This window comes from Cynocephalus volans, chromosome 4, assembly GCF_027409185.1.
Source record: "Cynocephalus volans isolate mCynVol1 chromosome 4, mCynVol1.pri, whole genome shotgun sequence".
NCBI classification, from domain to species: domain Eukaryota; kingdom Metazoa; phylum Chordata; class Mammalia; order Dermoptera; family Cynocephalidae; genus Cynocephalus; species Cynocephalus volans.
The window spans coordinates 98,321,341-98,346,567 of record NC_084463.1 but is presented as its reverse complement, the minus strand read 5'-3'; the positions used below and the strand labels follow the sequence as shown (position 1 = coordinate 98,346,567).

General features: G+C 35.2%; 1 protein-coding gene across 12 annotated transcripts in view; it reads left to right on the top strand.

Annotated features, from left to right (window-relative positions):
* The window catches only part of EMSY (EMSY transcriptional repressor, BRCA2 interacting), an 83,901-nt gene that overhangs the window by 34,755 nt on the left and 23,919 nt on the right, over positions 1 to 25,227 (top strand). For all 12 annotated transcript variants that reach the window (XM_063094007.1, XM_063093995.1, XM_063094006.1 and 9 more), the window contains 4 exons: positions 3,889 to 4,143; positions 13,850 to 13,999; positions 16,616 to 16,786; positions 22,774 to 22,910. In XM_063094007.1, coding sequence (XP_062950077.1) covers positions 3,889 to 4,143; positions 13,850 to 13,999; positions 16,616 to 16,786; positions 22,774 to 22,910 — 713 coding nt within the window. The remainder of the gene's footprint in view (positions 1 to 3,888; positions 4,144 to 13,849; positions 14,000 to 16,615; positions 16,787 to 22,773; positions 22,911 to 25,227) is intronic.

The following is a 25,227-nucleotide window of genomic DNA, read 5'->3' as shown; positions in this document are numbered from 1 at the left end:
CAGCCTCCCCAGAAGTGCATGCCAATTCCCAGGGAAGTCGAATCTTGGGGAGAGAAAACAGGGTTCTAATAGAAAGGAGGAAGAGCAGAGGGGAAATGAAATTAGGTAGGCAACCAAGAGTGTGTGCTGCATTAGATTATTCAATAAATGGTTTTAGAACAATTGACTTTTCATTTGGTCACGTGCATGTCCATGAGATTAAATTGGTTGATAGAATTGTTCAAATCCTCTTTGTTTTTACTTTTTTGATTTTCGGGCTTTTTTTTTCTTTTCTTTTTTTTTTTTTTTGTGGTCTGCTTGTGTCAGTTACTGAGAGAGAATAGCTGTAATTGTGGCTTTTACATTTCTCCCTTTAATGCTGTCAGTTTTTGTCTCATGTATTTCGAACTCTATTATTAGGTCCATAACACATTTAGAATTTTTGTATCTTCTTGATGAATTGACTCCCTCCTCATTATGAACTGTCCCTCTTTATCTGTGGTAACCCCTGGATGTTGCCATTGATTTTCTATGTTTGCCTATTTTGATGTTAATGTAGCTATTCCAACTTTCTTATGATTAGTGTTTGCTCAAAATGTATTTTTTTCATTCTTTCATTTTTATCCAGTCAGTGTAATTATCAATTTGATTGAATTTGCCTACCATCTTAACGATTGTTTTTATTTGTCTCATATGTTCTTTGTTCCTTTTGCTCTCTTTTCCATTCTTATTTTGGATTTATTTTGGGTTTTTTTTAATGATTCCTTTTTATCTTTTTATTGGCTTATTAGCTGCACTTTTTAAAAAATAGTTGCTCTAGAGTAAACCTTCACATTATTGACATTTTGGACCAGATAAGTCTTTGTTATGGGTGCCAACCTGTGCATTGTAGGATGTTTAGCAGCAACTCTGGCCTCTACCCACTAGATGCCAGTAGTATACCCTCTGTCATGACAATCAAAATGTCTCCAGAGATTGTCAGATATCCTTGGGCATTTGGGAGGGAGATGGCAAAATTGCCCTTGGTTGAGAACTCTGCTTTAGAGTTTACAATATGTATTTTTAATTTATAGCAGTCCACCTTCAAATAATATACCACTTGTATTGTGTTAAAATTTTTAAATTGTACATTTCCGTTTTCTCTCATCCATACTTGTGCTCTGGTTGTCATACATTTTAATTCTGTATATTTTATAAACCTCACATTCCATTGGTAATATTTTTGCTTCAAACAGGTGATTTTTTTTTGAAGAAATTATGAAAGAGGGGAAAAAAGAATCTTTTATATTTACCAAGCTCATCTTATACTTTTCCTGCTCCAGCTTTGGGATCAGCCATTTCTTCAAGGATCCCTGGTTCCTTTTAGTGGGAAGTGATACTTAGAAGCTAAGATCTGGATGGATGCTAGATATGCTCATTGCTAGGGAATGTGTGTGTGTGTGTATGTAAACAAATATTTACATCTAATATTTTGAAAACTGTGAGTTCATACTGATATATCAGTTTCATTCAAATACTACATGTTAATTCTAGTTTTCTCCCTTCCCTTCTTTGGCAGTGAAAAACCTAGCTTTCATTAATATTCTTAATTATTTTATCAGTCTCCTGGTATATAACCAATAATCTCTTGTTGTTGCTGCTGTTGCCCCCTCCACCTCTCCTCACCTCACTCAGGCTTTGACATTCTGCATACTCCTACCTTACCCCACCTGAGTTCTGACACCCTTCCCCTCAGCCAGCTCTTTGCATGGATGCCTATCTCACCCTGGTCAGCTCTGACACCTGTGCCAGGTGGCCTTCCCACCCAGAAGCTCTCACCCTGTTTGGACTCTGATATCCACCCTAACCATCCCTTTCTGTGGACACCCTGCCCAAGCTTTCAGACTTTCATGGTAGTTCACACTCATGGAAATCCTCTTCATCCTACCTGGGTTCTATCTTTACATGCTGAGCTGCCCCAGTGTGCATGCCCTCCTCATCCTACTTTGCCTCTCACTCCCCTGCTAGGCCAGGCACCACAGTGCACTCTGACACTCCATGCTAGGCCACTCTTCTGTTTAGCAGCCTAGCTGTCCATCTTGCTTTGTGCCACCTGATGGCTTTAGTACTAAGTTGTTTGGGAAGCTTAAGGGCAAAGGAACAGGAAGAGGACATTTTACTTGTTGAAACAAAAGAAACATTTATTGGTTTGTAATGATTTGTGTGATCATTTGATTGTCTTCTCTAAACTTTAACTGCCTGAAGGTAGGGACTGTTTCAGGGATACAAAATAGATTCCTCAGGATCTAGTGTAAAGTATGCGCTCAATAAGTTTTTATTGAATGAATAAATATCCAGACAGTTTAAATACTTTAATCAGGTCCCACAGCTATTATATGTTGAAGGCACAATTTAAATATAATTCTCTGATTTTAAAGTCTGCCTGAATGCTTTTACATCAGACACTTTTTCTATACAAAAGTATATGGAGATCATAGTTTAGTTAGGGAATTATTCATGTGCACAATTAACCTCAAGATTATACATTATAAGTGCAATATAATGATTAAAGCTTTTAATAGTTTAAAAATAATATCTTTCACTTGTATTGCACCTTTTACTCATTGAGTCATAAAATGTTGGTGCTGAAAGGGGCTACAGAGATAGTCTAGTTCAGCACAGCTATCGCTCTCTACTGCACTAGTATTCAGGGAAGGGTGGGTGGGGAACTGTGTAAGTAATGTGAGTAAGCCTTTTGTCTCCTCTCAAAGTGTTCTTTAATCTGTGGTTTTACTTGATCCATGCAGCAACTCTTAGAGACTTGTAGGGCAAGAAAAAATTCAACAAGTGACGAAGCTGAGGTCTGGAGAGTCAGAGTGACTTCTCAAGGTTTATCCTGCTCCATCTTCATCATTCTCTAAAGACATTTTACATAAAAATGTGATATTATATTAAAATTTTTTGGAATGCAATGTATTTGTCATGTGGTGGAGGAAGGTATGAAAATACAGCCTAAGGACTTGAGAATTAGGCAATTAAGTTAGTTTCTTTTCATTGTTTCAGTAGTGCTTAAAAAGTTAAGTGAATTACATTTCATGTTCTCTCTGTTAGGAATATTAATTCATTGACAGACAATAAATCCTGTTGAGTAGCTGATGAATTATAAGAAAATTACAGATGAAAAATCTGGGAGAGGGAAGAATTTCTCAAACTCATGTCTTTAGTGGTACTTTACTAGTACTTCTTAGCTATGAGTGCTTGCAGATATTAGTATCGCACTGAAAAGAACCTTCTATTATCAGAATTTTTTTGCTGTGGGTATATTGAGAATGCTCACTTGTAACTTTTCACATGATTATTTAGTGGCCCAATTAGAGTTCTTAAGAAATAACTTTAATTTATAGATTATTGAAAATGAGATGTAGAAAAGCTACTTTGCCTTGATAAATAATTCAAAAGATGAATGTTCATGTGAGTGATTTTATCTGATGTCATGTTTAAATTGGCTGATTAGAACCTGGAAAGTTGTATTTGAAAAATGTATTACTTATAAATTAGATTCAAAAAGTAATTATTTAGCTTTGTTCTTATTTATATTGAGAACCTAGTTTTTCTAACTGAAAGTCTATTGAGAGACCTAGGGTTGTGAACATCCTGTCTGATATTTTGTTTCTTTCATTCTAACTCTTTACCAAGAGAAAATCAGTTCATTTTTTGAGTCTGAGAGCAAAGATGCTTCTCTTGCCGAGTTTGAGGACTAGATATCAAATATGTAAAGCACCACACATTTTATCTGACATTTGCTAGGTGCACAGTAAATAACAATTTTTATTGATTTACCTAGTCTTTAAACTATTATCTACTATAATAGCCAAAATTAACTTTAATTTTGCTTTTCTATTAAATTCTCTGTTCCTTACTCTTCTACAGGTGTATCTACATCAGCAATCAAAATGGCATCAACCAGACTTCCTTCCCCCAAGAGCTTAGTAGGTGCCCCAACTCAGATTCTTGCACAGTTCCCTAAACAGCATCAACAGTCTCCTAAGCAGCAGTTACATCAAGTGCAACAACAGACACAGCAACAAGTGGCCCACCCTTCTCCAGTATCTCATCAGCAACAACTTCAGCAGTCTCCTTTGCCACCTGGTATCAAACCTACCATCCAAATCAAACAGGAGTCAGGTAACTGGAAATTATTTACAAGATGTAATTCTTTCCCAATCACCAGTTCTCTGAGTCTTCAAGTCCATGAACATGGTATGTCTCTCCATTTATTTAGGTCTTCTATGACTTCTTTCATCACTGCTTTACAATTTTCATCATACAGATCCTGTACATATTTTGTTAGATTTATACCTAAATATTTTATTTTCTTGGAGTGATTATAAATGGTATTGTGATTTTATTTTTAATTTCTACGTATGTTATTAGTATATAAAAGTAGTATTGATCTTGTATCCTTTGAACTTGCTGAACTAACTTAATATTAATTCTAGGAGTATTTATGTAGACTCCTTGGGATTTTCTTTGTACACAATTGTGTCATCTGTAAATAGGGACAGTTTTATTTCTTCCTTACTAATCGGTTTGCCTTTTATTCTTTTTTTTGTCTTATTCCACTGGCTAGAATTTCCAATACTATGTTGAATGAGTAGGAATATGGAGAGCAGACATCTTTGCCTTGTTTCTGATCTTAAGGAGAAAGCATTTAGTCTTTCTCCATTACGTATGATGCCAGCTGTTGGTTTTTTGTAGATGCTTTTTATTAGATTGAGGAAGTTTCCTCCCATTCCCAGTTTTCTGGGAGTTTTTATTGTGAATGGGAGTTGGATCCTGTCAAATGCTTTTTCTGTTCAATTGATATAATCATGTTTTTTCTTGTTTAGTCTATTGATACGCTGGATTATAGCTACTGATTTTTCTGTTGAACCAGCCTTGCATATCTGAAATAAATCACACTGGTTCATAGTGTGTAGTTCTTTTCATACATTGTGGAATTCAATTTATGTCTCCGTTCATGAGAGATATTGATCTGTACTTTTCTTATTTTGTACCATCTTTGTCTTGTTTTGGTATCAGGGTAATATTTGCCTCATAAAAATAGTTTGGAAGTGCTCTTTCCTTTTCTGTTTTCTGGAACAGACTGTGTAAGATTGATGTTAATTCTTATTTATTTATTTATTGCTGGCTGGCTGGCTGTGGCTGGTACAGGGCTCAAACTCTGGACCTTAGTATTATCAGCACCATGTTCTAACCTACTGAGCTAACCAGCCTGTCTAATTCTTTTTTAAATGTTTAGTAGAATTCTCGTATAAAGTCATCTGGGCCTGGAGATTTCTGTTGGGAGCTTTTAAATTATGAATATAATTTCTTTAATAGTTATAGGACTATTCAGATTATCTGTTTCATCTTGTTTATGTTTTGATATTTTGTGGTTTTTAAGGAATTGGCCCATTTCTTCTAAGTTGTCAAATTTATGAGTGTAAATTTGTTTGCAGTAGTTCCTTATTATCTATTTAATGATTATAGGATCTATATTAATGTCTCATGTTTTATTTCTCTTATTAGTGGTTTGTGTCTTCTCTCTTTTTCTTTGTCAGATTTGCTAGAGACATCAGTTTTATTGAGTTTTTTTAAGAACTAGATTTTTGTTTCATTGATCTTTTCCATCATTTTTCTGTTTTACATTCTATTATCTTTCTTTGGATTTATTTTACTCTTCTAGTTTCTTGAGGTTGGAACTTAGATTTTTGATTTAAGACATTTTCTCTTTTCTAAACATTTAACATTTCCCCCATACTGCCTAGCCTCAAAAAAAGCAAAAAACAAAAAGAAAACATTTAGCATTTATGTCTACATGTGTATAAATACATTTGTGATAACTTTCAGCACTGCTTTAGCAGCATCCCTATATATTTTGATATCTGTGTTTTCATTTTCATTCAATTTTATGTTTTTAAATTTCCTTTGAGACTTCCTCTTTAACTCATGGATTGTTTAGAATTATGTTGTTTAATTTCTAAATGTTTAGAGATTTTCCTGTGGTCTCTTTGCTATTGATTTCTAGTTTGATTCCATTATGGTCTGAGAACATACTCCGTATCATTTCAGTTCTTTTAAATTGCTGAGGTTTGTTTTTGTTCTCAGAATGTATTCTACCTTGGTGAATATTTTATGGTGCCTGAGAAAATATCTATCATGCTGATGTTGGGTGGAGTGTTCTATATATACATGAATTAGATTCTGTTGGTTGATTGTGCTGTTTAGTTCTATTTCCATGCTGAATTTTCTGTTTTTTTGTTTTAGAAACTACCATACTGTTTCCCAAAGTACCTGTACCATTTTACATTCATACCTGCAGTGTATGGGGTTCCAGTTTCACTACATTCTTGCCAACACTTGTTATTCTCTTACTTTTTGATTCTAGCCAGCCTTGTTTGTGTGAAGTGTTCTTTCATTGTGGTTTTGATTTGCACTCATCTAGTAATGAATGATGTTGAGCATCTTTTCATGTGCTTATTGGACCTTTTAAATATCTTCCTTGAAGAAATGTCTGTTCAGATTTTTTGCCCATTTGTAATTGGGTTATTTGTCTTTTATCATTTAGTTGTCAAAAATTATATATATATATATATATATTTTTTTTTTTTTATTAAACCACTACAAGATATACAATTTGCAAATATTATCTCCCATTCTCTGAGTCGTCTTTTCACTTTCTTGATGGTGTCCTTTGAAGCAAAAAATTTTTAATTTTGATGCCATTTAATTTATGTATTTTATCTTTGGTTGCCCATGCTTTTATTGTTATATCTAAGAATCCTTTACCAAATCAAAGATCATAAAGATTTACCCTTGTTTTTTTCTAAGAGTTTGATAGTTTTACCTCTTAAATGTAAGTCTTTGATCCATTTTGAGTTAATTTTGTATATGGTATGAGGTAAGGGTTCCACTTCATTCTTTTGCATATGCTGTTGTCCCAACACAATTGTCCCAATATAATTTGTTGAAAAGACTATTCTTTCCCCTTTGAATGGTGTTGGCACCCTTGTCAAAAATCAGTTGACCACAGATGTATATAGGTTTATTTCTGGACTCTTGGTTCTATTCCATTAATCTGTCTGTCAGTATGCCAGCACCATACTGTTTTGATTATTATTGGTTTTTAGTAAGTTTTGAAATCATGAAATGTGAGTCCTTTTGTTCTTTTTTAAAGATTATTTTGACTATTCTGTTTCTCTTGCAATTCCGTATTCATTTTGGAATTAGCTTGTCAATTTCTACAAGGGAGTCAGCTGAGATTCTGATAGGGATTGCACTGAATCTGAAGATTAATTTAAGGACTGTTGTAATTTTAACAATGTTAAGTATTCTAATTTGTGAACATGGTAGGTTTCCCCATTTATTTAGATCTTTAATTTCTTTCAACATTTTGTAGTTTTCAGACTATATGCTTCTTTTGTTAAATTTTTGCGCTTCTTTTGTTAAATTTCTTCCTAAATATTTTATCCTTTTGATGCAATTGTAAGTGGAATTGTTAGTTTCAATTTTTGGATTATTACTAATGTATTTGTATCCTGCAACCTTGCTGAACTCATTATTAGTTCTAATAGTTTTTTACTGGATTCTGTAGGCTTTTTAATATAAAAGATCATGTCATCTGCAAATAGAGGTAGTTTCTTCTATTCCAGTCTGGTTGCTTTTAATTTCTTTTTCTTGCCTAATTTTCCTGACTAGAACCTCTAGTACAATATTGAATATGTTACCCAGACCCTCAAAGGTCCATTTGCTCACCACTCAGTAGCCAAAAATTGAGAGACTAGTGTTGGTGTAATAAAAGGTAGCCTTTAATCAGGAAGCTGGCAGCCTGAGGAAATAATGGTGGACTTATGTCTCAAAGAACATCTTCACCTCTCCGAGGTTTGCCAAAGGGTTTTATAAGGGTCTGTGGTGGAAAGATGACTCATCATGACTAAGTGGGACGTGCAGACATGCTTGAGTGTTTCAGATAATTGTCCAGGAACTTCCTGGGTGAGAATTGACCACTGTCATAATTCATTCTCCATGGGTTCGGTTCCTGTTATTCACAAATAAGACCAGGTTCGTAAGTTAGTAAAGAATGGCTATCTGGGTCATTTGTATACAATGTGAGAGCAAGAGTCGTGTTGTGGCCATTAGCTGCAGGCTATGTGGTTTGGGTTACAGGAGAGAACAAGTTTTTAAAGTCAAAGGCTTAACAAAATGGAGTCACTTCTGTTCAGGCTGTTACAAATAGAGGTGGCAAGAGCAGACATCATTGTCTTGTTTCTTGTTCTTCCTTTTCATAGAATTTCCTTTAGTGTCTCTCATAAACTGGGTGTGCTCACAACACATTCTCTCACTTTTTGTTTATCTGGCAAAGACTTTATTTCACCTTCATTTTTGAAACCAGCACTGCTGGGTATAGGATTCTTGGTTGACAGTTTTTTTCTTTGAGCATTTTAAATAGGTTATCCTACTGCCTGCTGGCCTCCATTGTTTCCACTGAGAAGTCAGCTGTTAACCTTATTGCAGTTCCCTTGTAAGTGGTAAGTTGTTTTTCTCTTGCTGCTTTCAAGATTTTCTTCTTGTTTTTGAATTACAGCATTTTTCCTAAGATGTTTCTGTTTGTTGATCTCTTTGTGTTTAACTTACTTGGAGTTTGTTGAGCTTCCTGGATGTACGCATTATTGCTTTCAAATAAATTTGGAAAGTTTTTAGCCATTATTTCTTTGAATATATCTTATTTTCTCTCTCTTTCCTTCTCTGGTACTTTCATTAAATGTATGTAGGTGTGCTTCATGGTGTCCCACATTTTCTGGGGCTCATTTCTCTAAGGGTATTCATTCTTCTCCATTCTTCTTTCTCTTTATTCTTCAGCTTGTATAATCTATTGATTTGTTTTCAGATTCGCTAATTCTTTCTTCTGCCAGTTCACATGTACTCTTGAGCCCCATCTAGTGAATTGTTTATTTTAGTTATTGTAGTTTTAAACTCCACGTTTTCAATTTGCTCTTTTTTATACTTTTTATCTCTTTTATTAATATTCTTTATTTGATGTAATATTGTCATCATACCTTCTTTTACTTCTGTAATCATGCTTTCCTTTAGTTCAGTGAACATATTTATAGTGGCTACTTTGGAGTCTTTTTTTTTGTTAAATCTGACATCTGGTTATTCTCACAGACATTTCTGTTGCCTGCTTTTCTCCCCCAGTGTATGGGTCATATTTTCGTGTTTATTTGCATGCCTCTTTATGTTTTTGTTGGAAATTGAACATGTTAGATATTGTGTAGTAGCTAATACTGGCCTCCCTCCTAAAGATTTGTCATTGTTATTTGCTTGATTATTTGTTTAGTTACTGGACCAATTATTTTAGTGAAGTCTTTTTATTCCTTCTCTTCCACCCCCCTGCCCCCCACCCACCTACACAGTGTTAAGCCTCTGACATTAAGGGAAGGACACAGCTCTGGGTATGCCCAAGGTCACAGTGGTATTGGTATGGGCTCTCTTCCTCTCCATCCTTGACCACACCTAAATGTTAAACTCCACTAACTGCCAGGTCGATTACTCTATTGTTTTCAGCAATGCCCTGGAGCATAAATTGGTCTACAAACTAATTAAATTTTGGCTTCTTCAAAGGCATGATTTCTGGAGTTCATTTTTGATATTTGTTCTGACCCTAGGAAGTCTCTTCCCAGTTTTTTTATTCCCTACTTCTCTCCTACAAACTATCTAGCCTGTAGTTTAAACTGTATCTTCATTAAATCCATGAATCTTCTTCCATTTGTCTTTCACCACATTTTCCACTGTTCTGGAGAGTGCCCAAAGGCTTGAACTTCTCCATTCTCTGGTAACAATGAAGTCTGTTCCTTTGGGAAGAGATAAGGAGTTAATCTGTTTTATGATCTATTTCTATCTTTATCATCAGGCAAAGTCTCTGAGCTAGGGCTTTTCTCGGAGTGACATCCTGCTTTAGGTACTGAGTGCTTAGTGACATGGTGGTGAAGAGTAGGGCAGTAGCCTGAGGTCCTCTTGATTTGCCTTTCCTAGTGGTGGAGCCACTGCCTCACAAGTTGGGGCAAGGGCCACCAGTAGTACTCCAATATTCTCAGTTGTACCAGTGCTCAAGGTAGAGCCTTTGAATGGGCATGAATTGGGGCAGGGCAGAAAAAGGGGGCTCCCACCTCTCTACTCTACTCACCTGAAACTTAGCCTTAGCAACAGGTAGCAGAGGATTGGATGATGTAAGCTGACTTCCTACTTCTCCTGAAAGAAAGCCCTCTCACTGGGAGCAGGGAGGTGAACGAACCCTGTGTTCTTTTTTTAAAAAAATTTGATTATGAATATTCATGAGATACAAAGCTGATTGTCACCCCTCATGCCCATGATGTGAGGGCCAGATTCATACTGGCAGCATACCCATTACCACAAATTGCATTTGTACCCCATGTCCCCCACCCAGTTATCCCCAACCTCCCTCTCCCTGTGTTTTTCTTGCCTGCAGCAGTCTGGAGTAGAATCTCTACCTTGCTGAGCTGATGGGGGGAAGGAGGAAATGGTTTGGGTTCAAATACCACAGATCTTGGCTTTCTTACCAAATTTTTGTAGATTTTCTTTTTGTTGTTGTTTTTCTAAGTTGGAGAACCTCAGAATTTTTGTAGACTTTCTTGAGTAGATTTTTCTTCATTTGCTTTTGATCCTTGGAACCATTTCCAGAGCTTTCAATGTGATTTTATAATTTTAACCAGTTTCGCTGGGTTAGAGTGTTAGAAGAGCTCCTTATGCTGTCTGTCATGCCAGAAATGAATCTGTAGAATGGTTTTAAGTACATTGGAATTATCTTCTTTTTAAAGGACTTTAGAATTGTCTGGTGTGACTATCTGGACCTGCTACTTTCTGGCAGAGGAGCAGAGCTCTTAAAAATGTCTTGTATGGAAATTTGTCTATTTAGGTTTTCTCTCTTTTCTGGGGTCAATTCTCATAAATAATATTTTGCTAGAAAATTATCTATTTGATCCAGATTTTCTATTTATTTGCATGGGATTGAGCAAAGTAATCTCTTATTGTTCTGTTAATTTTGTCTGTATCTGTGGTTATTTCTTTAGGGGCTTCTTTTTATAATACTAGAAATCATTTTTCCCCCTACAAGCTCACTGTTTATGATTTATTATAATCAGAATTTTTCATTTTCACAATAATATTTATTGAATTCTTGCTATGTATTAGGCACTTTACAATTTTATTTATTTAACCTTCATGACAGCCCTATGAGGTATGTAGTAATAGTATCTTTATTTTATGGACGAGAAACTGAGTCACAGAGATTAAATTACTTGCTTAATTATGCCTAAATAGCATCATTTCAACTTCTTTGTTGGCTATAAGAAGTTCAAAATTATTTAAGGCTATTAAATAAATCTGCTTCCTAATGTCTCAACCTAAATCATAATCCAAAAAGTAATATAATTCTTAGTTGTCTATGGTAATATATTTTATCTCACAAATTATTTCACTAAAGGTAGTGGTAGAGAAAAACTGTTGCCAAAGTTTCAGTCCTTAGTTACCAATTATTAGTACTTACATTTGTAGTTAGCATTAGAAATTTTCTTTTAAATGAACATTTTTGCATTTGGAAACTCAATGTAACAAGTATAGCATGTAAGTAAAAATTTTGGAGATGTGGGGAAAATATTATAACATCACCACCCTAACATTTTCATTTTTGCATATTACCTTCAAGCTCTTGTCCACATGCCCATTTTGTGTAGGTGCATTAATAATGTGTCCTTTTTTATATTCTGTATCTGACAAAGTAACATATTAAAAACACTTTTTAAAAAAATAAATATTTTTTTTTCAGTCTGATGTTGTAGCAGAGCAGTTGGGAGGGAGGGAGAGAGGGGAAAGGTGAAGGAAATGTGATAGAAGAAGGAGGAAGGGGAAGGGGCAGGATTGAGGCCAGTGGCACCCCCCACATTCCCATGGAGGAGAGCCAGGGGGCTTCCAGCAGTGACTTGGTCATTGCTGGGCTGGGTGCAGATGTCAGGGGGGTGTGGCAAAAGCCCTTGCCTCCCACCTCCCCAACTCGGGAACCTGAGGCCCTTCTTGCTACAGCTTGGTAGTTGTTGCTGGGCAGGCTGTGGGTGTGGGGGTGTTGTGGCTGAGGCCTGAGGCCCCCCCACCATCCCAGCTCAGGGGAGCCCTGGGCACTTCCTGTGGTGGCTTGGTGGTCACTGCTAGGGTGGTTGCACTTGGGGGTGTGTGGCCGAGGCCTGAAGCCCCCACCCTTGGGACTTGTTGCGGGTGTTGGGGAGCATGGCTGTAGCCCCTAGCCCTCCCCCCTTTCTGGTTTGGTAGCCCAGGGGACTTCTGGTCCTTCTAGGTGTTATAGGTGTTCTTTGGTGAAATGAGACCCTTTACTAGTTAATATCAAGCTTTGTCTCCAGTTGTGGGTACTTTGTTTTTTCTTTCAGTTCTGTGTTGGATTATTTGCTGTTCCCACCACTTGAACTCTGCACTGGAACTAATTTGCTCTCTCCTTTGCTTACTTCTAAAATGGGGGAACTTCCTGTGAGGACCAGTACTTGACTTCTGTGGTTGAGCTAAATTGCTGCTTTGCTGCTGATTCCCTAGGGAAGGCTGTTTGTGCAGCGCATGTTTTAATGGTTGACTTTCAGGTACTTCCGGTTCTAGTGAAATCTGGTGCACCTGAGTTGTGTAGAAACACTGATCTGGGCCTGAGTCTTTTCATCAAATTGCACCCCATGTGGTTCTGTATTCCTGACCAGTCTCCTGAGTGGTCCTACACTGATTGGGGTGCAGATCAGCTGTCCTTGCTGTGCCCCAGTGTTCCCCCAGGGGTCATGTCTCCCTCACTGCCCCTGCTCCAGAGACTTCCCATGGGACAGCCGTGCTCTGGTCCCTTGCAATGATTCACCAGCCTCTGAGTGGCTCCTTTTTTTCAGTTGTTGTGGCTCTTTGGTCCTTTGTGTGTCCACAGGAACCCTATTAGTGGTATTGCTGGCCTGGGGCACACAACGCCCTCTTCTCCCCTGCTGCCTCCAAGCAACTTCATCTGAAAGGCACAGCTATGGCTTTTTGCTAGCTCCTGCTCTGTACACTCAGCAGCTCCAGCCTGGAAAGGGCCGGGATTCGAAATGGTCGGAGGGTTTTTTTCTTTCTCTCATCATGGCTTCTCCTACTTTTATGCACTCCCTTGGTCTCCCCTCCTCTTCCCCTGAGCTCTAGCAACCCCAGCTTGGCTGTTGTTGCTTTTTTATTGTTGTAAATTGGTTGATTTGTGGGAGAGAGTGATGCTAGGGACTGTCTCTTCCACCATCTTGCCTGGAAGCTAAAAATACTTTTAAAAGAAGGTAATTTAAAAATTCAAACAAAAATGTTCATGTTCTTTATAGTTTTCAGTAACATATATAATTTAAGGAGTTACGAGAAATCTTTCATGGTATTGGGAATATGTAAAAGCTACATTAACTTGTTTTTGACTTCTTATGCTAGTTAGTCCTTTTATCCCAAGTATTTGTATGGAATAGATTATTTATTTGCCTGTAAAAGTTCAGGTCCAATGGCTAACTTTGGTTTGAAAGCTTTTGTATAACACAATCATAGACAAAAGAAAAGGTTTGTTTTTCTTTAAGAACTTTGTTACTGTAATGTTTTAGTTGCATTCCTGAAATGTGAAAAACTAGGAAAGATAGGAATTTGAGGAATTAAAAGAGTACCATCAATATGACAAGCTTCTCTTCAGGCAATACAGAGTAAATGTATGTGACTACTGCCCTCTTGGGTTGGTATAAAGGACATGTTTTAAAAATAATTTGTACTGAGATTTATCTTTCTTTTTTCAAAGGTGTTAAAATCATCACACAACAGGTTCAACCAAGTAAAATCTTACCCAAACCAGTGACAGCAACTCTACCCACCAGTAGTAATTCTCCTATTATGGTGGTTAGCAGTAATGGTGCAATTATGACAACTAAACTGGTAACCACTCCTACTGGTAAGTTCTCTCAAGCATCAATTTATTCATTCATCTTATATTCATCAAGCAGTTTCTCTGTATCAGCAATATGCTTGACATTGCAGATGTAGAGATTAATGAGACAGTTCTTCAAAGAGGCTTTTCTTGATTCCCGTGCCTTTACCACCCTTAAATTAGCTTTCTTTTGTTATCCCTTCTCATGTCCCATTTTCTTTTCCTTTATAGCACTTATCACAATTTCTAATTACTTAGCTAGTTGTTTGTTGATTGGATTAATGTTGTTCTCTCTATTAGACCATAAGCTCCATGATGGTAAGAGACCATATCTATTTTATTCACTGTATATATGTAGAGCTGGGGGCTGGCCGGTTAGCTCATTTGGTTAGAGCATGGTGCCAATAACACCAAGGTCAAGGGTTTGGACCCCTGTACTGGCCAGCCACCAAAAATATATATGTATGTGTGTGTGTGCGTACACATACATACATATACGTATACGTATATGTATGTATGTATGTATGTATGTATGTATGTATGTATGTATGTATGTAGAGAGACCGAGATAGAAAGACAGATCTGTCTTGTAAGTAGGTGCTTAGTCAGGATTTGTTGAGTGAATGAAAACGGTCCCAGCTCACAAGAATCTCACTCTGATGAGGTTAAGAGTCCACACATTACAGTGTGGAAAGTGTACTGAGACTGACGGAAGCACAGGATGCCATTGTGCCCAGATAGGAGAGCAACCAGCCAGTGCTCAAGGAAGTGACGATGTAGAACAGTTTAAATAGTTCAACCCTTTGTGACCTTGAGCAGGTTATTTAATCTCTCTAAAGCTTTTTCCTCATCTGTTTAAATGGGATAATAATAGCTATGCCATAAGGTTGTTGTAAGTATTAAATGAAATCAGGTATGTAAAAAGTCCCCAGATAGTGTTCATTAGCTATTACTATTAGAATTAGCCATTACTGTTATTTTAAATGTATATGACTCTTAACCAGCCTTTTTGGTTTAGGTGACAGAATCTAACTTATGTAAAATGATACCTATCTCAAGTTTATTAGCTGTCATTTTTTTAGATTGTGGTAAAATATACATAATGTGAAATTTTCCATTTTCATGTTATAACAGTTCATTGGCATTAAGTACATTCAATTGTTGTGCAACTGTCAGTACCATCTATCTCCTGAACTTTTTCACCTTCTCATACTGAAACTCCACCTATTAAACAGTAACTTCCATTCCCCAGTCCCTGGCAACCACCGTTCTGCTTTCTGTCTCTATGCAAAGTCTGTATTTTTAAACACTGTTATTCTTGAAGTAAATTTATCATACTTCCCCCAAACTTTTCTCCATTTGGCACGAAGATAATAGTGTTACGTATATATGATTGCTTATGTTAGGAAAAGGTAGTAAAAAATAATACTGTATCTATGTTTATGTGTCTATATTATAATAAGTGTTTCCTTTTTTAAAACAAAAGCTTAAGTTGAAAATTTTTTTGTTATAATTCAACAGATTCAACCTGTGTATCCCTATAACTTATGTATTTACTTTCCACTAGATTTTTTTCTGATTCAGATATATGCTTGTAATCAGTTTAAAGTAATTCTACTCAATTTTTCTCCCCTCCCTTTTTTGAGTAGTGGCTGTATTTTTAAAACATGAAAACTTGCTAAAAGCATTTTTTTTTTCCTGAGAGGGGGATGGTTATTGAAAATGGCTATTACAGTGGCCTATGAATCTAACTGACATGAAAATTTTTTTTCCAGTTGAAGGAGGTATTATCATAGTCATTTTTTCATTTTTCCCAAGGCTAATAATTCTGAGTTTAGGAATAGTATTTTTGAGTTATTGAATTTGTAAGAAACTACAACAGGTTCATCTGGTTAGTTTTTAATTCCTGTCTGGGAAAAGAGAAAAGTTCTAGAAATAGTGGGAAAGAGTATAAAATCCTTTGAGAGACATGAAGAAAAATATTCCAACAGGTCACTTAAAGTTGAGGAAATATGTAAATAGAGAAAATTTTAGGCTAAAGAGAAATATTCCTGGCAACTCTTGGCAGCTTCAACTTTAATCTCTAGTAAAATGACGGAATAACCCTTTAAAAGATGGAAATATATTTAGAGGGTAGCAGAATACAGAACAGTAAAAGTTTATAAAATTTTAGGTGCACAATACTGCCTTACTTGCTGAGTGCTGACGTTGGGTTTGGCACTGAGACAGCATAAAAAAGACACAAAGACCTTAAACTATAACAGGAATATCTAAAATGCTTTTGCAGGAAAGATGATTAAATTTAAGTTTAATTTAAGATGATTAAATTTAAGGTTTTTTTGGAAGAAAGGTAGTGGAAGAAGGGAGCAAAACAAGCTCCACTTTTGCTCGGGTTAATAATTTGATGCAACACATCGCAAAATTTTATGTGTAAAGTGAATTTAAATTCAGTTGGCTATAGTTCTTGCTATGTGCATTGAAAACTGGCTGTAAAATTATAAATTAATGTCTTGACACCTTGAAATTCCATTTTCAAGTTAAAGCAATGTCCATTACATTGAATTATAGTTAAACTCTATGAATTATCATTTTTCTGTAGGTAATGACAAGATTTCTTTTTCGGCTTTTCCCTTTTTATAGGCACACAAGCAACCTATACCCGGCCAACAGTGAGTCCATCTATAGGTCGGATGGCTGCAACCCCTGGAGCTGCAACCTATGTGAAAACTACCAGTGGTAGCATCATTACTGTAGTACCGAAATCATTAGCTACCTTAGGGGGCAAGATAATTAGCAGTAATATAGTTTCTGGTAGGTATATCTGAAATATGTTAAAAGCATAGGTGACCTTCAGTCAGAGGAAAAAACATATTGCATTTTTGAAAGATTCTGTTTGATCTCAGTTTTCTGCTTAGAAATCTGAAGCATTGTTTTCAGTCCTTATGTTTAGTGATTAAGTATAGTTTTTAGTTTTAGTATTAAATATTCACACATAAAGCTTTTGATGGTTCTAAAATAAAAAGAATATTTAGTTCCTTTTAATCAGAATGGAAAGATTGTGGTTTATATTTGCATAGAGATTTTTCGTTTACGACGTATTCTTCTATTTGTCAACCCATTCAGACCTCATAACTACCCTGAGGTAGTTGGTATTGTGCTGAGTTTACAAATGAAGACCAATTTGGGTTTAGGGAGATCAAATTGACCTGTTCAAGTCCATACAAACTAGGTAGTGGAAGAAATAGTGTTTGTTATCTAAATATGTTTAAGGGAACAGATCATAATTTTAATTACTAATGTCACTTTAACTTATTAAAAATAAAATATTTGAATATATTTGCTTTTCACCATTTATATCAACTGTTTGCTTTTTAAAAATATTTTACTCAGATAGTGAAAGCTAACTAACCATCTGCCTTTTTATGGGTATATGGGAACCTTACCTGGTTTTTATTGGCTCATTAATCCCTGCTTTATTTGGGTTATAGACCCTGAAGTGGAATGTTAGCATAGCCTCTGTTTTCATTGATTATTATTTTTAATTAAAATGATGTAAATAATCTCTGATTAAGAAAGCCTTGTGGACTTTAACTGTCTACAGTTTTTTGTAGACCAGTCATATTTTGTGTGCCCCAGGTGAGTTGTTGTAACATTTCCAAGTCAGATTTAGGTTCCTGGCAGTAATTTGACGTTGCTGATAACTCAGGGAGTGAAAAAAAAAAAGCAAAGTGGGCATGGTATTGGCATAAAGTACTATATTTAAAGCTGTTAATTCTGGCTCTATTTTAAAGTGTAAATGAGAAAATCCAATGTTTGCCAAACTGAGGAGGGTGAAACCAGTAGGGAAAGAATCACCATACATCAGCTTGTAAGAGGATATTTTAAATAACACAGTTAAAACTCACATTATAATTTATTACTTGACACTATCTTTAAATAGTATAAAGTACTTATGCAATTAAACGTTTTTTAAAAAGTGATCATGTTTTTCATTGGTTGGTAGCTTTTTATGACCTTAAGGATTTTCTTATATATGAATTTATAGTACCATATAGCTTGAAGGAATGTCTAGACGTCATGAGGCCTCTTTTCAGACCTTCTTCATGATGTAGCTGCTTTGTACCAGGTTAGAGCAATACAAGCAAGCACTTTTTCCTAGAAGCAGAGATGTGATCTGAGATATACAGTGGGTCCTTTGGATCCATGGGTTCTGCATCTGTGGATCCAACCAACCATGGATCAAAAATATTTGGGGAAAAAAATTGTATCTGTACTGAACATGTATAGATTTTTTTTCTTGACATTATTCCCTAAACAATACTCTACACCAACTATTTACATAGCATTTACATTGTATTAGACATTATAAGTAATCTAGAGATGATTTAAAGTATATGGGAGGATGTGCATAGGTTATATGCAAATACCACGCCATTTTATATCAAGGACTTGAACATCCAAGGATTTTGGCATATAAGGGAGGTCCTGGAACCAAACCCCCACAGATACCGAGGGACAACTGTATGTTCTATTCATGTATAAACATGTATACATATTAACCACCTTTGTGTTTAAATATAAAACACTCATGGTTAGTTGCTATTTCAAGTGCATGGGTATTTGTGAGAAGACTTCTTAAGCTTTTCTAGCACTATAGGATATATTTGGCATATAGCTGAAACAACTTTACTCATTGCATGGAGCTCATTATGTTTCTGCCTCTGTTTCACTGTTTGACACTTTTATGCCAAAGAACTTCTCTCATTCCTGTTTGCTGTAAACTAATCCTTATGTTACATATCACTATAAAGACAGTTCTGTTATTTTATAATCCTGTTGGTCCCTGATATTGGGATTATAGGTTAGTTTATTAGTAGTTTTTTAATCCTTTATTGTCTATTCATAGTAAACTGGTAAGCCTGGTTGAATGATTTTATTTTATGTCTTTTTTCTTTCTTTCTTTTGTTCATTTTTATTTGGTTGAATGATTTTAGACAGTTTTCTGCCTTCTTCCATGAGCAGATGCTGAGTTCTAGGGTATCCTTTCTCCCAAACAAAAAACAAAATACTTTTCTTAAAGTATACTCAAACATCTAGCTGTAAGAATAGAAGGCTTTTTTTTTTTTTTTTTAAATGACAATTTCCTTCTCATTGTGGGAGAATTTGGAAAATACAGAAAAGTATAAAGAAAATTAAAAACATAATTTTTACCATTCATAGAAATGTGTTAAATTTAGGTATATTTCTTTTTATTCCTTTTTCTATTCATTTGTTTGTATAAATGTGTTTGTGTATATATATGTATATTTAAAAAATTAAATTGGTATCTAATATAGTTTTTATTTTTGTTTCATATAATAATGCTGATTATTTTCCCAGGCTAGTAAATGTATTTTGGCATCCCCTCAGTGGCTACATAACATTCCCTCATATGATGTACCATAGTTTAACCATTTTCTTTTTCTTTTTGTTGTAAATAATCCTGTGATGAACATAAATTATTTTGTGAAGTTCTTTTTTTTCCCCCTTTTTTATCTTGATTTTTTGGGTGGGGGAAGTTCTTACTTCCTTTGTTTAGTATCCTAAAAGGCAAGTTAATGCTTCCAAAGTATTTTCTAGCAAGATCAAGTTTTAAAAAAAAATTAGAATAAGCAATTAAATGGAAACCACGACTATCTTTACAGTTATTTAACTCATATCTTATAGAGCCAATTATTTATTTATATATGTTTATACGAGATAATGATCAGATTTGTGAGTTTTTTGTGAGCTTTGTTAAGGGTTGGTGGTTGAAGAATCATACCCATTTTATGCAGAATATTGGATCCTTCAGAGATAAACTCATTATCGTGATTCAAGGGCGTTATGAGAACCTGCGACAATGCCAAGACTTTAATTCTCTTGATCTTTAGTGCATTGTCCAGGCAAGTAGCTATTGTTTGTTTATACACTTTTTTATTCATTCATTCACTCATTCTTTGAGCAAAGCAGCATAAGCGTTACCCAAGAAGCAAAGATTGTCAGAGTGATTTAAGAATCTGTAGATAGTAAAGTTTGAGCCAATGAACTTGTTCTTTAAGTCTACCTATCGTAGTGCTCAAACTTTTACAGGCATCTTTTTTAAAAATAAAGAATCCCTGGAATGTATTAATATTGTAGCCTGTTATGAGCAAAATGTGATTCATGGTTATTTGCACCTATTGTGTCTTGACTTGATAAGTAAAGACTCTATATAGATTCTCTGATATGCTATGAGTCAGATACTATGCTAGGTATTGTGATACAGAGGCATGTACATGAGTTTCATTCTGTGCCCTAAAGAATGCTAAACAAATGAACTGGTGTACATTCTGTTGTAACATGAGAACTGTAGACTTACTTCTGTGAAAGCATGGACTCTTTTTTTTTTGAATGAGTAATACTTCTTTCTTCATACAACATAGGTATCCCTTCAGATATAGAAACACGCTCAGTGGAGTTTCAGACATTATAATTGATAATTCTAGGCATACATTATATTCTATTTTAATACAATGTTGTACTTGTTTTTCCTATGCTATTCTATTTTCCTCTATTGTCTAACATTCTTCCCTCCTTCTCCCCCAATTTGTTAAGCTACAGACTTGATTTGCAACTGTCTTATAAATTGATATGCCTCTGTAATGGAGGGGGTTAGACATTTTAGTAGATATAAATGTAATTCACTCGTTGAGGAAGTTTTGGCAGGAAGTGGTTCTTCTGTTTTGGTGTAGAGTTTGGTTTACATTTCCTTGAGACAGTTTTTAATTCTTACTTTCTAAAAACACTTTATTAATCAAATTTTTGGTGAGGTTGCAGTGTCAAAAGAGGTCTACACAGTCTATCATATATGAGGTATTGGAGTTAATTAAGAATTAAAGTTGGTATAAGTGAATATGGGCAGCTTGGTTTTTGTGGCCCTTAACAGTTCACACTATTCAGAATCTACAGGTGAAGGGAAAAACAGTTGTGAAGCTAATCCAAAAATAAAATTCTTTTTATGTAACCTCTGAGTATGTTACCTTGGACTGATGAGACATTGATACTGGCAAGTATATAAAGATATTTTTATAACAATATTGCCAAAATTATCATATAACTAGAATATTCTTATTCTTAGTGCAGTCTTATTTCTAAAACTCTAGTAAGGAATGCTAAGGTTTTCCAGTGGAAAATAAAATTTGTTTAATTTTTCATTTTGAGAATATATTAGTCATGTTTTTATTGAGTACCTACCTATTCTGTGCTTAGTAATTTGATAAATAATATATAGGCCTATAAATAAAGAACATGACAGAAGAAATTACAGGAGCAAAAGTAACATTGGAAGTGGTATGCTCAACAGCCAGTGAGGAAACCAACACACTGAAGGAGAGATGGTATGTTGGATAGTCCTGAAAATTAAAGTCTGACAGAACCTGGAAAGCTAGGCAGAGAAGTTTGGGCTTTGTGTTGTAGGTAATAAGAAGCCATAATGAAGAAGTTACTTATTAGACTAGAGTTTATGGTGTGTACTGTGGAGTAGGAGCTAATAAGATCAAATTGGTGGATTAGAATTTTGAAACACAAGAGGGGAAGTTGGAACTAGATACAATAAGGATTAGGGAGGTTTTTAACCAGTCTGACATGTTTTTCCAGGTTTTTGACATGATAAAATTAGTTTTTTTAGGATGTTTGATATGACAGGTAGCACTAGAGCTATTTGATGATAGAGAAATTTGAAATAGGGAGACTCTGGGAAGCCAAAGAAAATGAGGCTACTGAGATGGCATTGATAACATTTTGAAAGAAGATATATGTTGGTGACAAATTGTGTTCATTCACATGCTCACTGAACAACCTCAGTAGTTGCCATCCACTTTGCTAAGCACTGAGGAATCAGTGACATAAAAAAGGTACAGTGTGGAGCTCAAGGGACTTTCATTTTGTTGGGAGGAACAGGGAGTTAAGACAAGGCATTAATCAAAGATTTGCACCAGGATTTCCAAGTTGGACAATTAGAAGAGTGTGGAGCATAAATTTGATAGACAGGTAGATAGATTTGATAGGTAGAAGAAGAGCAGGTTATGGAAGGATGTGGGGGAAAGGTCATGATAATATTATGTTTGGATCAGTAGATATAGACGTATTAAGTAGAACTTAATAATTGAAAATATAAATTTACATATATAAATATATAAATTAGAATTTCATCCTCACATTCTCCAGAGTGCTGCAGAGTACAAAAGCACATATTGAATCTGTGACCTGGTCTGTGTGTCATTGTATACTTTGTCCTTTTTAATCACACAAAAATACATGGCTTATTTCTTTTCATAAATTTTTTCTAGAGTCTAGTGTTGTATGAATTTTGGTAAGTATTTACCTCTTTTTTTTTTCCCCCAAAGAGTTTTCCCATCACATTAGTCATATAGATGTAAAACTGGGTTTGAGGGAAATACAGTATATGTCATGGAAAAGAGGTTCTCACTTGTTTTATTTAACTAGTCAAGAAAGCAATGTTGGAGACATTGATAGTGATGTTTTTAAATTCTCAGTTTGGTGTGTAGGTCCTCAGATTCTAAAAAGATGACTGGATTTAAAGTCAATTCTTAATATTCTTTCATTCTGGGATAATTTATAACTTACTGTCTCAAATCTTCATTTTCATCCTCATGACAGCCTTCACGTCATCTAGGGATGACATTAACTACATGTATTAATTGTGTACAACATAAATAGAAATAACCAAATATTGCTAGTCCTTAACTCAGGCCTCCTTTTCTTCCCCCTTCTCTAAGGAACGACTACCAAAATCACTACAATCCCAATGACTTCCAAGCCCAATGTGATTGTTGTGCAAAAGACTACAGGAAAAGGAACGACCATTCAAGGCCTCCCAGGCAAAAATGTTGTCACAACATTGCTAAATGCTGGAGTAAGTAAGAGCTTGAACTTCAGACTCAGCAATCCATTGAGAATTTTAAAGACCAGCTATACAAATATTTGCCCAAGGACTTTAGAACCCCACGATGGCCAGAATGGCTTGATTTACCACTACTGTGATATAGTAACTGTTAAAGTACCACCAACTGATGTTATTTTTCACAGTAATTTCTAAAACATGTTGCTTATAGTTGCTTGTAACTAGATTGCTTATGACCATGACTTAGATGCTTCGTATGGTCCAGATGGAGAATTTCAGTGGTTTAACTGTAGGGGGATTTCTGTTGGAGCACAATTTTATTCCTGTTTATGGCTAATAGATATTGGTCTAGTATTTGGCCTAGGCTGGATAAAGAGAAATATTAGGGATTAAGACTAAATTAATTGATGGGGCTTTGTTACATTTGTTTGTTTGTTTTTCCTCTTTTAGCTAGCAAAAAAAATTAAATAAGTAACATTTATTTATAGTTCTGCAGGTAGTTGTGAAGAGGTTAAGAGATTCGGAGTTATACAAACCTGGGCTTTGTCTCTCAGTATTGTAGTTGTTTGACTTTGGGTGACTCATTCAAGCTCTGTAATCCTAATTTTTTCATTTGTGCATTGGGGATGATGATCTCTACCAGTGAGGTTGTTCAGTAACTGGTAGCTGTTTTGAAAATGCTTAGAACAGTGCCTGGCACATAGGAAGTCTGCAATCATTGTTTGTCTTCTTTTGTTATTGTTCTTGGTACTTAACTGCTTGGTGGTGGTGCCTTGCCTGACTTCACTAAAAAATGGAATGCCATACTTCATAAAAGCTTCTTAGGCAGTCTTTACAGTGTTGAGTCTTTCAACATGTGGAAAAACAGATTATTTCTAGCCCAAATTCACTTAGTAAGCCAAAAGTAAAGCTGGAACTAGCATTTAGATTTTCAGAACCCTTTATAGTGTGGTTTGCAATTTCATAGAACTTGACATGTAAGAGGGGATGCTGCCATATATTCTAGGTTCTATGGTCACTGAGATCTAAGAGTCATGTGTGAATCATAGCTGTTAGATATATCTGATAGCAACAATTTGACACACAGTGCTAGTAAAACAAGCAGATCAATGTATTCCTCACCACATAGGCACATGCACCTGTACTCATCACTTGCTCACTTGTGCATGCCCACAACACACACCAGAACTGTTTTAAAAAAACAGCCTGCTAGTTGTTTTTGTTTGGCTTTGAATGGGTCCTTATAAGTGGACGGGGCCCATCGAGCTATTTAATAGATAGCATGCGCACCTGCAAACTATTGGCTCTTGGCAAATAACTAAAGCTCTTTCCAGAAATGCTGCTGTGAAGGATATGTGTATGTTGAAATAAGTAATCACACAATTAGCAGACACTTCATGTTTTTCTTAGATAATTACAGCAGATAGTTAAACATACGATTTGTATAATCACATTTAGTTCTAAATTCACAGAGTGCTTTTTAGCCAGCTCACCTGGGTATTTCGTTTTTACTGCCTGCTAACTTTAGATGGCCACACATTTAATAATGATAGCTAAAAATTAAGAAAGACTTATGAAGTGAAAATTCTCAGATCCTTTCATTTCCTTTTTAATTTTATGGATTTTAATTTTTTAAATTTTAATTATTTAGTAAAATTTAATAATTTAGTATTTAAGCTTAATTTAAGTTCAAGTAAAAAGATGTTGAGTCCATGCATGACAAGAAAATGCTACTAAATAAAGCAGATGAAAATGCAGAAAATGGTGAAAAGTTAATGGGCTTAAGTTCTCTAGTTAATAGGCTAAAGTGATATTTGTAACATACTAATAGTAAACCATGGGAAATGCTCTGTTTTTCCTTTCTTTTTTCCTACATAACCTTAGAAAGAATATTAATATCCCTGTTGATTTCATTTCTTGCCCATATTTTTTCACATAGACGTTCTACTGTATATTCTTACAAATTCATATATGTGGAAGTTAGGGAGTTTATTGTATACATATACATTTACCTACTGATACATTGCACAGTAATTTTTTTTTGTTACATGAATATTCATTTCAGATAAATTAAAAATAAAGATGAATGTGGGAGGTGAGATTTGTAATCCCAACTCTCACAGATAACCATTGTTAACATTTTAGTATATATTCTGCCAAAATTTTCTGACTCTATTTTAGTATATGTATTCTATGAATGGGGCAGTGTAATAAGTATTTTTACATGAAGTAATTTTTTAAAATTCACTCATCAGGAAATCATTAATTCATTCTTTCTATAGAAGGTTGTTCAGATGACTTCTAAGATCATTTCAACTAAGATTGGGAC